Source organism: Acipenser ruthenus, chromosome 11 (genome assembly GCF_902713425.1).
Source record: "Acipenser ruthenus chromosome 11, fAciRut3.2 maternal haplotype, whole genome shotgun sequence".
Classification (NCBI taxonomy): Eukaryota; Metazoa; Chordata; class Actinopteri; order Acipenseriformes; family Acipenseridae; genus Acipenser; species Acipenser ruthenus.
Window position 1 is genome coordinate 29596029 of NC_081199.1, and position 14915 is coordinate 29610943.

Here is a 14915-nt window from a genome sequence, read left to right on the forward strand (position 1 = left end):
AGTAGGGTGGTTTATATTAAATATGACATCACTTATGGCAGTTTTGCATGGCAGTTTTCAGAACTTGAGATGTCTGTGTTCATTAGTTAGTTCTAATGAACATTGTGGCTCACCGATGGACAAACGGTGAATAAAAAAAATACACCCATATCACCTTAAACTCGGTCATCATGGTATAGAAAAATGGTTGTGGTTTCAAAACCATGGCAGTTTATACCGCGGTTTACCGTAAAACCGGTATACCGTGACATCCCTAGTTGCACAGATTTTTTTTTACAGACAGAAATACTCGAGTCCTACATGCACAGCTATATGCACTGATACTTTTGCAGAGACCTAATTTCATATTAACAGTGGGAGTTTTTAGATCTGCTGCCGTTTAGATCTACTGAATAGAACCCAGAATCAAAGTACAGTAGCATAGACATATCCTCCTGTTGCTGGATTCTGTATTACTATTATTTTTTTAATGCCATCAAAGGAAAAACATTTATGCAATGTATGATAATAAGAATATAAAAGGGATGAGTCAGTGTGGTCGAATACACGATTACACGAAAATAAAAAACTATTCGAATAGCATATTACATATTTGAGTACATGAAAAAGACATATTAGCTACTAGTAGAAGCAAATGCATCTTTTTTAACGCCGACGCTTGACAAGTGTTAAACCCTGAGCGTTCATGTGAATGAGATTGGCATATTAAACGTAAGGACCCTAATTAATCAGCTTGTAACAGTAAAATTCTACAGTAAACATATTCTGTTTGAAACTGTTGCCTTGCTTTCAGCTAATGTTAACAGATGCCCAGCTTGAGTTCCCCTGTAATGACGACACACAGCCGCTGTTGCTAGACAGCCATGAAACAGCTTCCGGGAGCACAGCACCGGCTAACTTTAAATTTGTAAACAAATGGATATAGCAAGTGCTAAAAAGGAAGCCTAACTTTGGTAACATTGAAGTTAGAACGCTAATTTAGTTTTACGTTTCTGTCCCAAAAAGAACCCGAAACGCTACAATAATATAAAAACTCAACATTTTTGGAGTCAGATATCTAATCCTAATCATATATTTGTAATATAAACCCAAAATAGAAAATGCATGGTAGCATTATATGCACCAAAATTAAATCAAGGGAAGTAATGTTAAAACGTTACAATGCATTAGTAAGACCTCACCTAGAATATTGTGTTCAGTTCTGGTCACCTCGTTACAAAAAGGATATTGCTGCTCTAGAAAGAGTGCAAAGAAGAGTGACCAGAATTATCCCGGGTTTAAAAGGCATGTCGTATGCAGACAGGCTAAAAGAATTGAATCTATTCAGTCTTGAACAAAGAAGACTACGCAGTGATCTGATTCATGTATTCAAAATTCTAAAAGGTATTGACAATGTGGACCCATGGGGTTTTTTCGACCAGAAACAAGGACCAGGGGTCACAAATGGAGATTAGATAAAGGGGCATTCAGAACAGAAACTAGGAGGCACTTTTTTACACAGAAAATTGTGAGGGTCTGGAACCAACTCCCCAGTAATGTTGTTGAAGCCGACACCCTGGGATCCTTCAAGAAGCTGCTTGATGAGATTCTGGGATCAATAAGCTACTAACAACCAAACGAGCAAGATGGGTCGAATGGCCTCCTCTCGTTTGTAAACTTTCTTATGTTCTTATGATTTACTAAAAGGTAATACTATGAAAATGTAACCAATAAATGTTAGTCGTACAGTGCTGCCCTGCCTTGCCGGAAAAAATACTTACTTCAAGTAGAGTGATGCGCCATATAAACCTTCTTTTATGAAGCTACGTTAGTTTTAGGCGTCTACATAATAGCTGCTTTGATTTAGCCTTAACAAATCAACACGCCTCAAAATCATTTTCATTTCATTTCAAAATGTAATCTGACAAACCATTAGAATTCAAACTGCTTGTTTTCACTTACATTTCAAAACAGCCAATCAGGATAATGAGAAGAAAAAAAAGATGGATACAATGCTTGAAATAAAATGTAAAATAAGGCTTTATAATCATTGGATGACTGACTTTCATCAAGAGGATCCAGGTTTTATTTTCAATACTAAAATGGTTTCACACTTCTTGGGTGTGGTCTTATTTAGTATACTGTGATTTTGTATTTATTTTTTTAACTGAACAAACCTATATTCAGCCAACTGTATATGCAATATATCTGTACATCTAACAAACAGCTTCAGTCTCTAATGGACTGAACCACATAAGTGTCTGTGACTCCAGATACAGAATTAAACTTTACATACCTCAAAGCCAAGCCTATCCTTTTCTTTCCAGAAACAAAAGTGGGTGACCTTCTTGTCCCAAAACTCATCGGGTTTGACAACACAAACCAAAGACACCTCAGCTGGAATTACATTCTATAGAAAGGGGACAAAACAGGTATAAGTTCAACAGCCGTGTGAAATGTGTTGCAAAGTAATAGAATCTTTTTGTACTGAACTAACTTCTGTGATGATAGGCCATACTTTTTTTCTGAATTCTCTATAACAGGGCCTGTTGTATGTTGTCTGACCAATTCCTGATTCCCTATATCACTAACCTTTATTAGGCAAAAATGACAAACGCATAATGTTGGCAGTTCTATTTGAATTAATGTCAAGAAATTACCCTTTGTGAAAACATCAGCAGGATTAATATTGACAGAGTGGAAGTATTTCGATCTGTTAAGATTAAAAATGACCTTTTGTAAAATATTGCTGGTTTAGCACACAGTCCTACCAAAAGACCAGGAGGATAGTGTGTTGCAAGTTTGATGGACAGCATTGAAACTGTAGATGACAGCATGGAATAGAAGCAGACTCATATGGAAATTAGTGACACACACTTTGAATAAAAGTGTACATGCAAATTCAATGCAACACATATAGACACATTGATAAAAGGTAAACATAATACAATAAAACTCCTTTAAAATGTGTTCATACAAGAATAATGTATTTGTGTTAAACATACTATTACTTCGTTTTAATCAGAAAAGTCTGTTAAGTTTCAGGGAAGTAAGTGAGCAATATGTAGACTACAGTACAAGATACAATTTAAAGTTGCATATCAAACGAAGTGTAGAATGAAATGGACATTTGGATTTTCAAAATTTCCAATTTTCCGCATGCAGGTAACCATCTATATTATTCGAATAGGGTAATGATAGGGGTGAACTGATGTTAATCTAACCTGATAAAATCTATTACTACCAGTTCTCAAGGTTTATGATTGCCTTGCACATGAATAATCCTGCCTGAATCCCTCATATCTGAACATTGTTCAGGGAGGCGTGCGATCACATTGCATTATCCACTTTTCTGTGCATGTTTGCTCTATTTGTCTTGTCATTTTGGTGATAAATGACAGCCAAGGTACACAACTCCTGTGAATTGCAAAAAAAGTGATCAATGATAGAAACATTACCGTTTATGTAGGGTTAGACTCAAAATGTATACAGTATATATATATATATATATATATATATATATATATATATATATATATATATATATATATACACACACAGTACATATATATACACAGTACATATATATATACACAGTACATATATATATATACATATATATATATATATATATATACATATATATATATATATATATATAACCCACCTAAATAATGTTAAATGTAATGTTTCCAATTCCCTATATACTGTACTGTGAATGATACCATCATTTTTTTCAATCTTCACAGTGCTTCCATTTAAAATCAATATTCTCTTCAGTAAGATTAAAGAAGCTGCAAATCAAAATGAATGTAATTTGCATATCCATGGATTTAATGATTGTGTATTAGCATAAACACCAAAGTATCATGTAAAAATATATACAACGTGCACAGGGGAATACTTGATTAGATTAATTAAAAACTACTCTCCCTTTGCGTGAGCAGTTAACACATGTGTATTACCTGTAACATTAATACAACAGTCTTGACTATATTCCACTGTGACTTTCTTCCATCAACTATTACCGTAAATCCTCTAGCTTTGCATTTCTCACTGGAAAAAAAAGAGAACATGTTCATTAAGTAAACTACTTTCGCAAGGTCATTTCAAGTTTATACAATTCCCTAAAAGGAACGTTGTTTTTTTCCTTTACAGAATCACAACTAAAGCCAGGCTTACAGATGTCAGACTAACTACAAGTATTTTTTTAAGTTTTTGTTCACCCCTGTATTAATTAAAGCAAATAATGGCAATGATCTCAATACCGGATTTACAATAGCTATAGCAGGAACGTTTTTCTTCAGAATGTTTGTTTAAACTGCAAAATATGTAACTGCAAACTAACTGACCTTGTACACAACTAGAAGAATCTGACAGCTTCAAAACACGTGGCATAGAGGTGGCATTTTTATTATCTAAATACTTAAAATTGGCAGTATGTTAGAAAACCGTAATACTCACTAGAGATTAAATGTATTAGGAAATCCAACTTGGCTTTACTGTGAATTATGATCAGCTTTGTACGGAGACAAAGCTGATTACATAAAGACTTCACTTTAACATAAACACACAGTGTACTGTTCGGAAAAGTCAATGTTAGTCAAATACAGTGTTGCAGATATCAAAGGAAAACCCACCGGAGCACCAATTCCCTGTTCCAAAATCAGTTGGCCTACTGTTAAAAAATAACCAAAATGCCCAATGGATAACACAAAAGTGTAACAAGGCCTACAGAGTCTTCCTGTATAATGCCCATGGGCTCCAAAGGCAGAAGAACATGGAGGCACACATGGTTAAGAAAAACAATACTAACGTATTTAACGAAAAGCTCCAAAATTCATCTCTAAGTATTTGCACCACTTAAAAGAAGGGTGGGACACAAAACTAATATTGTGTTTACGAAGGAACAACATTTAGTTGGGATGGGATTTAAAAACGTTGGAAAAAAGTACTTCACTGCAAAGATTTTAATATAGATTTTAAAACATCTTCAGTCAAGGTCTTGTAGGTACAGTCTAAAGCCTTCCATAGTGTTCTGCAATATGAACATATCTTGGTGAAAGTCACCTTTAATAATGCAGAGCTTGAAATCTTTCCAAAGTGAATGTACAGTAACACGCAGAGAGAGACAGAAGAGGAAAAAATTGAATTCTATTTCAAGAAAAGGAAAAATGAGTCACCTTGGTATGCCGAGTAAATAATCCAGTGTGGCACTTAGCTCATCCATATTTGTCTGCTCTGAACAGAGAGGAATCGTCAGAATGAGGCCACTGCGTCTGTCCTTCCCTCCTGCAAATAATAATAAAGCTTACAGTTACTATCAAAAAATATTTTAGTTTGGCAATATGTGTTCTTTACCAAAATATACAGTACAGTCTGGGCTTTTAAAATGACCTGCTTTTTATATTATCACCGTGTGCGTGTGTGTGTGTGTGTGTGTGTGTATATATACACACATATATATATATATATATATATATATATATATATATATATATATATATATATATAGACACACACACACACACAAGTACAATATAGACATATTATATAAAAGTTGTGTAAAAGGCTATTTTTTTCTGACTAAAAAAAGGTTATACTGTCCTTCACTTGTGACACAGCCTCCTCAAGATAGCTCTGTCTTGGATGCACTTCTCCACTCAAGGGACAGTTACCTAATGCAGTGATCTAACCTTATTCTATGCAAGACTGGCTGTGAAAAACCTCATCCTTTAAGCATGACTGCCCATCATCAATCAGTGTCCCAGGAGTCTTAATACTGCTCCGTTATGGGGCTTCACCTAACACAGATTTGCGTGAAGGTGAAAGCAAGAAGATTTGAAGTGTTTTGGTTTAAATCTAAATGAGTGTACAAATAGGATATGCAAACATTAAAACCCAAATCCATCACACAAAAAACAAACACCAATATAATCAATGAGGTTTCTTACAGAAATTAACAATTCAATTCATATGAAAACATCTTAAATTCAAACCCCTGTACTGTACATATACACAATTTATTTATATTGACAAGCACAGAATACCGATCTCTGGAAAAGGTTACCTGAGAGAAAAGCCAGCCTTTTCTTCATGATGGGCAATATGGCTGTAGCCTCCATTGTGGCTAACTGTAAACTTCAAACTGGAGCCCTAGAAAAAGGTACAGTACAAGGAGTAAGCATGAAGGGTTTTTCTTTTTTTTTCTTGAAGTCTGTATTTCAATGGAAGCCTCTCATGTAAGGCTTGTTGTAAAGAAGTACATTCACATTAATAGTTATTCTCTGTTTACAAAAAAACTATACTTGCTGTTAATATGCAATTTCTTGCATACAAATTAATTTTGAGCAGTACTGACAAAGTGAGGGTTCTTAAGCAATTCCCATTGCAATTTTTGAGATCCGCCCACTACTAAATCTAAGATTAGAACTGCGTCATTATTGATTTAAGAGCAGATTAAACAGTGTGAATATTTTCAAATCCAGACTCAGAAACTCAATTCTGTATTAGGCACGGCACACATTTTATTAGGCTTAGAAACCAGAATACAACATCCACCTTTTTATTTTTTTTAACAATGCAAATATTATATATATATACAGCTCTGGAAAAAATTAAGAGACCACTGCAAAATTATCAGTTTCTCTGGTTTTACTATTTATAGGTATGTGTTTGGGTAAAATGAACATTTTTGTTTTATTCTATAAACTACTGACAACATTTCTCCCAAATTCCAAATAAAAATATTGTCATTTAGAGCATTTGTTTGTAGAAAATGACAACTGGTCAAAATAACAAAAAATATGCAGTGTTGTCAGACCTCGAATAATGCAAAGAAAATAAGTTCATATTCATTTTTAAAACAACACAATACTAATGTTTTAACTTAGAAAGAGTTCAGAAATCAATATTTGGTGGAATAAACCTGATTTTCAAGCACAGCTTTCATGCGTCTTAGCATGCTCTCCACCAGTCTTTCACATTGATGTTGGGTGACTTTATGCCACTCCTGGCGCAAAAATTCAAGCAACTCGGCTTTGTTTGATGGCTTGTGACCATCCATCTTCCTCTTGATCACATTCCAGAGGTTTTCAATGGGGTTCAGGTCTGGAGATTGGGCTGGCCATGACAGTGTCTTGATCTGGTGGTCCTCCATCCACACCTTGATTGATATGACTGTGTGGCATGGAGCATTGTCCTGCTGGAAAAACCAATCCTCAGAGTTGGGGAACATTGTCAGAGCAGAAGGAAGCAAGTTTTCTTCCAGGACAACCTTGTACTTGGCTTGATTCATGCCAAAGCTGCCCAATTCCAGCCTTGCTGAAGCACCCCCAGATCATCACCGATCCTCCACCACATTTCACAGTGGGTGCGAGACACTGTGGCTTGTAGGCCTCTCCAGGTCTCCGTCTAACCATTAGACGACCAGGTGTTGGGCAAAGCTGAAAATTGGACTCATCTGGGGGTGCTTCAGCAAGGCTGGAATCGGGCAGATTTGTCTTTGTGAAGGACGCATGAATCAAGCCAAGTACAAGGTTGTCCTGGAAGAAAACTTGCTTCCTTCTGCTCTGACAATGTTCCCCAACTCTGAGGATTGGTTTTTCCAGCAGGACAATGCTCCATGCCACACAGCCAGGTCAATCAAGGTGTGGATGGAGGACCACCAGATCAAGACCCTGTCATGGCCAGCCCAAACTCCAGACCTGAACCCCATTGAAAACCTCTGGAATGTGATCAAGAGGAAGATGGATGGTCACAAGCCATCAAACAAAGCCGAGCTGCTTGAATTTTTGTGCCAGGAGTGGCATAAAGTCACCCAACATCAATGTGAAAGACTGGTGGAGAGCATGCCAAGACGCATGAAAGCTGTGCTTGAAAATCAGGGTTATTCCACCAAATATTGATTTCTGAACTCATCCTAAGTTAAAACATTAGTATTGTGTTGTTTAAAAATGAATATAAACTTATTTTCTTTGCATTATTCGAGGTCTGACAACACTGCATCTTTTTTGTTATTTTGACCAGTTGTCATTTTCTGCAAATAAATGCTCTAAATGACAATATTTTTATTTGGAATTTGGGAGAAATGTTGTCAGTAGTTTATAGAATAAAACAAAAATGTTCATTTTACCCAAACACATACCTATAAATAGTAAAACCAGAGAAACTGATAATTTTGCAGTGGTCTCTTAATTTTTTCCAGAGCTGTATATATATATATATATATATATATATATATATATGAATGAGAGAGAGAGAGAGAGAGAGAGAGAGAGAGAGAGAGAGAGAGAGTAGATAATAAGTGTACTTCATGTTTTTTTCCTGCTTGCTGTCTACTCCTTTTTAAATTGCATCAATAGTAAACACAACAATAAGTGTTCCGACAGTCCAGTAAATGTCAAACATAGGAAAATCCCTAAAGCACACAAATATGATTTGTTGCTTTACTACCTTACTAAAGACTAGATACAGTGTAATGAAGACCTGGTATACTCACCTAAAGAAATGGAACCAATGCACTCAACCACCTTTTTTCTCAAGCTTTTCTTTCTAACTCCATGGTCTAAAATACACAATTAATAAATAAATAAATAAATAAATAAACAAACAAACAAACTATGAGGAAATATATATTTTTAAAAAGGCATTATTCAAGTGATACAAGTAAAATGAATTAATATATTTCAGCAGGATCATTTTACTATCAGCGCACAGCTGTATCATTTAAAAGTGATAAGGGCGTCTGCTAAGAAATAAATAATACTAATATTTGAGCTTTTGGTATTCTGAAAAACTAGATCACCATGACCTACATCTCCCATAACAGCAGTACATTATGGTATGTATGTGTGAACAGGCTGGCTGATGGTGACATCATCAGACCAGGAAGAGAATGGACACAGAACACATAGTGACTTGCACTGTTTCGCCGGTTTATTATAAACAGCAGTGTGGAGTAGTGGTTAGGGTGGAAAAGTAATATAGTGATACAGTGTCAACACAATTTCACAGTGCAAAGATAAAGGAAGGTGTGAGTAAACAGAATCAATATCCATTATGAGCGGAAGGAAACGTTTCTAAAGCTTTTAAGACATGCATGGTAACTGATGTTCAGATCGAACCACAAAGTTTTGTTTTTTGTTTGTTTTTTTTGCTTTTGTTTTTAAGTTACTTCAATATTGTGTTGGTGTTTAGTTTTGAAAGTAACATCATATTTAGTATAGAAACAATATAGAAAAAACATATAGGTAAAAGTAAAACACTGCTCCACCAACATCTGCTGAAAAAGTAGAACTGACAGATCAGGCAACTAAAATCATTGGTACAGGCATGTCCAGTTCAAATTCAATTCCTTGGAATTTATTTAATCCAATCTAATCAAATTGCAGTAGCTCCACACTCAGTTCTTATTTGAAGATTCGACTTTTGATTGTTCCCATTCATCAAGTGTTTTAATCTCTACTAGGTAGGGGACATACAACTGGGCTAATAGCAGGAATAACCCATCGCAGACCAAAATTGCATGACCTTTTACAAAAGTAGGCTGTGTCTTCGACGTTAATACCAATTTCAATGTCAGGTGTCTGGGCTCTCTAACAAGGGCACTCCATAGCTATACCTTACTAGTAATCTATTTGTCTATCCAGAGGCTTAATCAGTCATCAGTCAGGGTTCAAATTTCCTCATCTGGTAAAGTAAGTAAATGTTCAAATTCCTATTCTTGCCATTATTCTCATAAAAATGAAAATTTCTTTAAACAGATAATCCATATATCCTGTTGAAATATATAATAATAATAATAATAATAATAATAATAATAATAATAATAATAATAATACTGCTTTAAAATGACGTTATTATTATTATTATGATACAAAATCAGCATTAACATTCTAAATAACAAAAAACCTCCTTTCTTATATGCAACACTAGTATTGTCATTGCAACCTGGTGGAATCTGAACCCGGAGCTGATCATGTTGATAGAGTAGTTTAATGACGCAATGACAGTAAAAAAAAAAAAAAAAAAAAAAAAAAAAATCCTAGCATGCAACTCTGAAGAAAGGGATCAATGCCACCCCGCAGTTACTGTTCTGCCACAAAATAGCTAACACTGGTAAACCATGATAATGCAGGTCCATGCTTTGAACCTCAAAGCAACGAATGGTTGTGGATGCCCCGCAGGAATAAAATAATTAACATTCCCCTTGTTAAAACAGCCAGTAGCCTAAGACAAAAGCAACAAACACTGGTACAAGCACCCCACCCCCACCCAATGCAAACCTCAACTTGACCCTTTCCCTATGTAATACAATATAACCTGCTATTAATAAAACAGATGACTAAACAAATTTTTGCCCCAGGCAATGTTTATGCAGTAAATGGATGTAAATTATATTAACAGCAAAATGCTCGTGACAGCTGTTTTTAATTGCATTTACCGATCGTTCTCTTAATACATTACCGTTCGATTTAAAAGCACAAAGACAAAAAATGAAAAACTGTGCTCTGAACGGCAACTGTTATTATATTGTGTTTAAAAAAAACGCCAGGCTAGTATGACTACATCTGGTTTATTTCTGCCTCGCTATAGCCTAAGGGAGCAGCCACGAAACAAAACAAAGCCCGAATCCTGCTTGGGTATGACCCACCTCCCAGGCCTAGCCTCCATCCAAACGCTAAAGCTATTAAAACAAACATATTAATCAAATGCTATTATCTAAAATGATTTAAACCATCACATACACGCCTGGTTTTACGTTGTTAAAGATACAATGTTTGTTAAGGACATGGGTCCAACCGGTTTTGCCATTTTTCGTTCATAAATGCCTCAGCCCTGCAGCGGCTAGTCCCCTTAAATTGTTAGTCGCATTGTAGCAACATGCAGACACAATGACCTGTATTATTCCCGTAGCTACAAAGTGTATTTCCTTTTTTACTGTCTAGACGGGCACGCGATACACAGTTTGAAGACTACAGTTTTGCACTTACCGTGTGAGCTGTGGCTCCTTCTTTGTTAAATATGCGCGTATTTCTTGTATTTTCGTTCTGCACACAGCGGCAATGGGCTAAGCAGAGTGCTAAGTATCCAGATTTCTGTGTTCAATTCAGCCGGGATCTGTCGCTGCAGATTGTCACGAAACGACTCTCGTTACTTGTTACACAGTTTACCAAAAAAACATTCATCTTACATTTCCCGTAGACAAACTTCTCTGAAAAACACACAACTGAATTTACGATACAGATGTGTCCTTGTTGTTTTGGAGGGCTGGACCTAATAGAATGAAAGCCACTCCCAAAAGGAAAACAAATTAGGCTAAAACGAATAGGAAAAAAGTTGGTCTAAATTTTGTCTATAAAGAAAACGGTATTTAAAAAAAGTATTTGTTTAACCTACACTGTCATGTTCCAGTCCCAATAACCAAGTTCCCTTGGTGGATGATATTAAAAACTGCTCCACAACCACCCCCCACCCCCCCTCCACTCTCCAAAAAAAAAGCTAGTAAGAGGTAAGAAAATGTAAAACAGAATTGATTTACATGACATGAATTTACGTTTTGAGCAACATTATTTGACAATATTGCTGTCTTGTAGCCCTACTGTATTTATGTAGGTATTTATACAGTAGTATTATGTTGATACTCTAGGATATTTTAAGAAAAATAAAATCTATTTTATTATTACATACAGCCTGTTTTTTTCACTTTGCAAAGTAAAATGAACAGAACAAAAACTACCAAGGGCAGGAGCTACTGCCTAAGTGAAACATTATTTACTGTGCATTCATTTGAACATAATGCACAGTTGTGTGTGTGTGTTTTTTCTGCTTTCATCAGAATTGCAGCAAGCCACATTTTATTGCATAGTTTCCTTTGCAGGTCATATTGGCCCCTGGTCTGTAGGCTAAGAACAACACAATGTAGGGTAATTAAAACATTGCCATGCTATTGCAATGTTTTGTTTTCTGCTGAATCTTGTGCTTTGAAGATGGATTATTATTATTATTATTATTATTATTATTATTATTATTATTATTATTATTATTATTATTATTATTATTATTTTACCATTTGCAGGCATGGTCACTATGTAATAACAATAGTTTTATGATAACCAGCTGTCAGTTAAGATATGGGATGTGTAACAAAACACTTTTCACATGAATTGTCACCATGTTGTCATCAGCTGTATCAAGGCATTTAAAGGAGTTTACAGTAGTCTACAATGCAATGGGCTGTATAAGGTGAAGCCTGAGGGATATCTAATTAATTAATTAATTAAGAAAACATAATACCTTAAGGAGGAACTTAGTAGGTTCTGGAATACCAGTTATCTTAAATAAAGTATTTTTGTTGTTTAGAATCACTTTGTGTATCATTTTCTGTTCCAGTCATTACATCTTGCTGACATTTTCAAACTCAGAAGATTAAAGCACCCCTCAAAAGGGTCTTCAAACATCAAAGTTCAGTTGGTACATGAAAGTGTAACCAATAACCTATCCCCCTGCAACACTCTGCCCCCAGTGAGTGTAAGAAGTACCACATTTTGTTCCATGTGGTATTTATTACTGAAGTATTTCTACATCCACTAGGGGTAGAGGACAGGTTAATGATTACACTGTGGTGCAACTGCTGATCTTAAGGTAGAGACATATTTGTGAATGTTTTTAAGGCCATGGAATTCTGGGTAAAAAAAAACAAACACACAAGGATAACTGATGTGATAACTGGAACAGTAAATTACATAAAAATATATAATTTGATTAAACTAAAATAATACAATAGTTAGGATAAGTGTGATATTTCAGAGCTGTACCAAGTTCCTCTTTAACATAGCTTGATTACCTTAAGTGCATCATTGTATGTTACTTCCAATAGTACAGCAGTCTGTTCCAAGTTTAATACCAAGAACAAATACCAGCTCTGTTATGTGTAATATGTAACAAGATACCAACATCAATAGCCCTGCCCAAAGAGCTAGGATTAAAATTTCAAAACAACAGCACTTTCTCAAATTGCTGCTGTCAGTGTTGAAAGGAAATCTTGCATATGCAGAATGCCTCTAAACCACTGTTGTTGTGGACAGCCACAGGAGGGTCACTACTCTACTGCCTGGAGTGCTCAATCAATAATCTGTGGCAAGAAATGTTCTCATTCAACAGGGATTAGTTTGACAGCTGGCTCACTGTAGTCTACTGCAAACACAGTCTCCATAAAAACAAGCAGTGCTTTTAGTTATGCATATTGATTATTGAATAGCTGGCATTAATGCAACCACAGATATTAAAAAAAAAAAACACTACTACATAACACTATTTAAATGTGGCATTTAATTAATTAATTAATTAATTAATTAATTAATTAATTAATTAATTAATTAATCAATCAATTAATTAATTAATTTTTAATATTTAATTTATTTCCTATCATGTGAGTTTTCTCTTGTGGTTTCTGCTAACAGCGTTATAGATGACAAGTTGATGCTGCTCCCTGATACCTTATCACTTCCTGTGCTAAAGTTCAACCTCACTCCAATGGTGAAGTGTCTTCAGACCATGTTACTGCATAGATACCAGGATGCAGCAATTTATCTATAAAATTGTATCTGAAATATTTACATATCCAGAACAGCAGCAAAAAAAGTGAAGAACCAAACTATTTCCACCACAATAAAAAAGGAGTATCCAGTGAACATGTTAATTTAATTTAATTGCTAAGATAATACCTCCTCAGCAGAATGGCTTTAGAAATTGCCACTAGATATATGTAAATGTGATGTTTGCCCTTTTCTTCAGTTGCAAAGTCTATTCAGATCGTTGAAAAAGGACATGATGCCAGCCAGACTTTGATTGGCTGTGTAGTGTGTCCTGTGCAAAAAACAGCCCCAGTCATGTGTACACCCTCCACAAACTGTGGTGGAGTGTGACGGAGTAACGTAGCATTTTTAACACATAAAAATCCTTTAAGGAAAGCTCACCTTACAGACAGAAAATAAATGTAATTGTAAAGTGAGTACAACATTTTATTCCAGTTATAAAAATATTTTTCCATTACCTGAGCAATAGGACTCCACCAATGTGGTTTTAAAGTACATTTCTTTTAATTAAGAATTAAGAATAGACCACAACGCTTCAGTGCTGGTGTCCCCTTAAAAAACAGTTAGACACTAATTATCTGCACAATAATACATTAATTCTACTTTGCAGCATAGGCCACTTGAGAGTTTTCTGTAAGGCAACTCCATACTATCAGACTAACCTCCTCTACACTGCAGTTCTTAATAGACTCTCTCGTTACTGGCATAACTCCATCATACACTGAACAGCATTGCTTACATACACTTGAGTGGAGGAAATATTTTATAGAGTTCTTATAGTTTTCCAGAACCTTCTAATACCCATAATTGGATAAAAATGCAAGGACTATTGCATAACAATTCTGGAACCTTCTAATAATAACAATAATACAAATGTGTTTAATACAATAACCATTCCGCAATGTTCTAATACCAACAAATTAAAATGATACACAATTCACAACAATATTATGTGCCAATGTTTAGGTTGTAAATTGATCATATTACATTTTCCTACCTGTGCTGGAATATTTGACACGAAAATCAAGCTTAAGCCAGGAAGCATAATTTGCCCTGAAGAATTAACATTAGGAAAAATCGACATCAAATGGAGTCTGTGTGGTCCAGTGGTTAAAGAAAAGGGCTTATAACCAGGAGGTCCCTGGTTCAAATCCCATCTCAGCCACTGACTCATTGTGTGACCCTGAGGAAGTTACTTAACCTCCTTGTGCTCTGTCTTTCGGGTGAGACATAGTTGTAAGTGACTCTACAGCGGATGCTTAGTTCACATACCCTAGTCTCTGTAAGTTGCCTTCGATAAAGGCGTCTGCTAAGTAAACAAATAAAATGGAAGTGGGG

The 14915-nt window shown here is 35.4% G+C and overlaps 1 protein-coding gene across 2 annotated transcripts in view; it reads right to left on the reverse strand.

The window, feature by feature from the left end:
• LOC117426259 (SEC14 domain and spectrin repeat-containing protein 1) overlaps positions 1 to 11385 on the reverse strand; it is a 34886-nt gene extending 23501 nt beyond the window's left edge. The window contains exons 1-6 of one of the 2 annotated variants that reach the window (XM_034043663.3): positions 10974 to 11385; positions 8480 to 8545; positions 6050 to 6135; positions 5163 to 5271; positions 3945 to 4035; positions 2276 to 2389 (exon numbers count right to left, since the gene is read on the reverse strand). In XM_034043663.3, coding sequence (XP_033899554.3) covers positions 2276 to 2389; positions 3945 to 4035; positions 5163 to 5271; positions 6050 to 6104 — 369 coding nt within the window. In that variant the 5' untranslated portion in view covers positions 6105 to 6135; positions 8480 to 8545; positions 10974 to 11385. Of the gene's footprint in view, positions 1 to 2275; positions 2390 to 3944; positions 4036 to 5162; positions 5272 to 6049; positions 6136 to 8479; positions 8546 to 10727; positions 10841 to 10973 lie in introns of those variants that run through there. The other variant, XM_034043664.3, reaches the window with a different exon arrangement.
• Positions 11386 to 14915: the final 3530 nt, after the last annotated feature.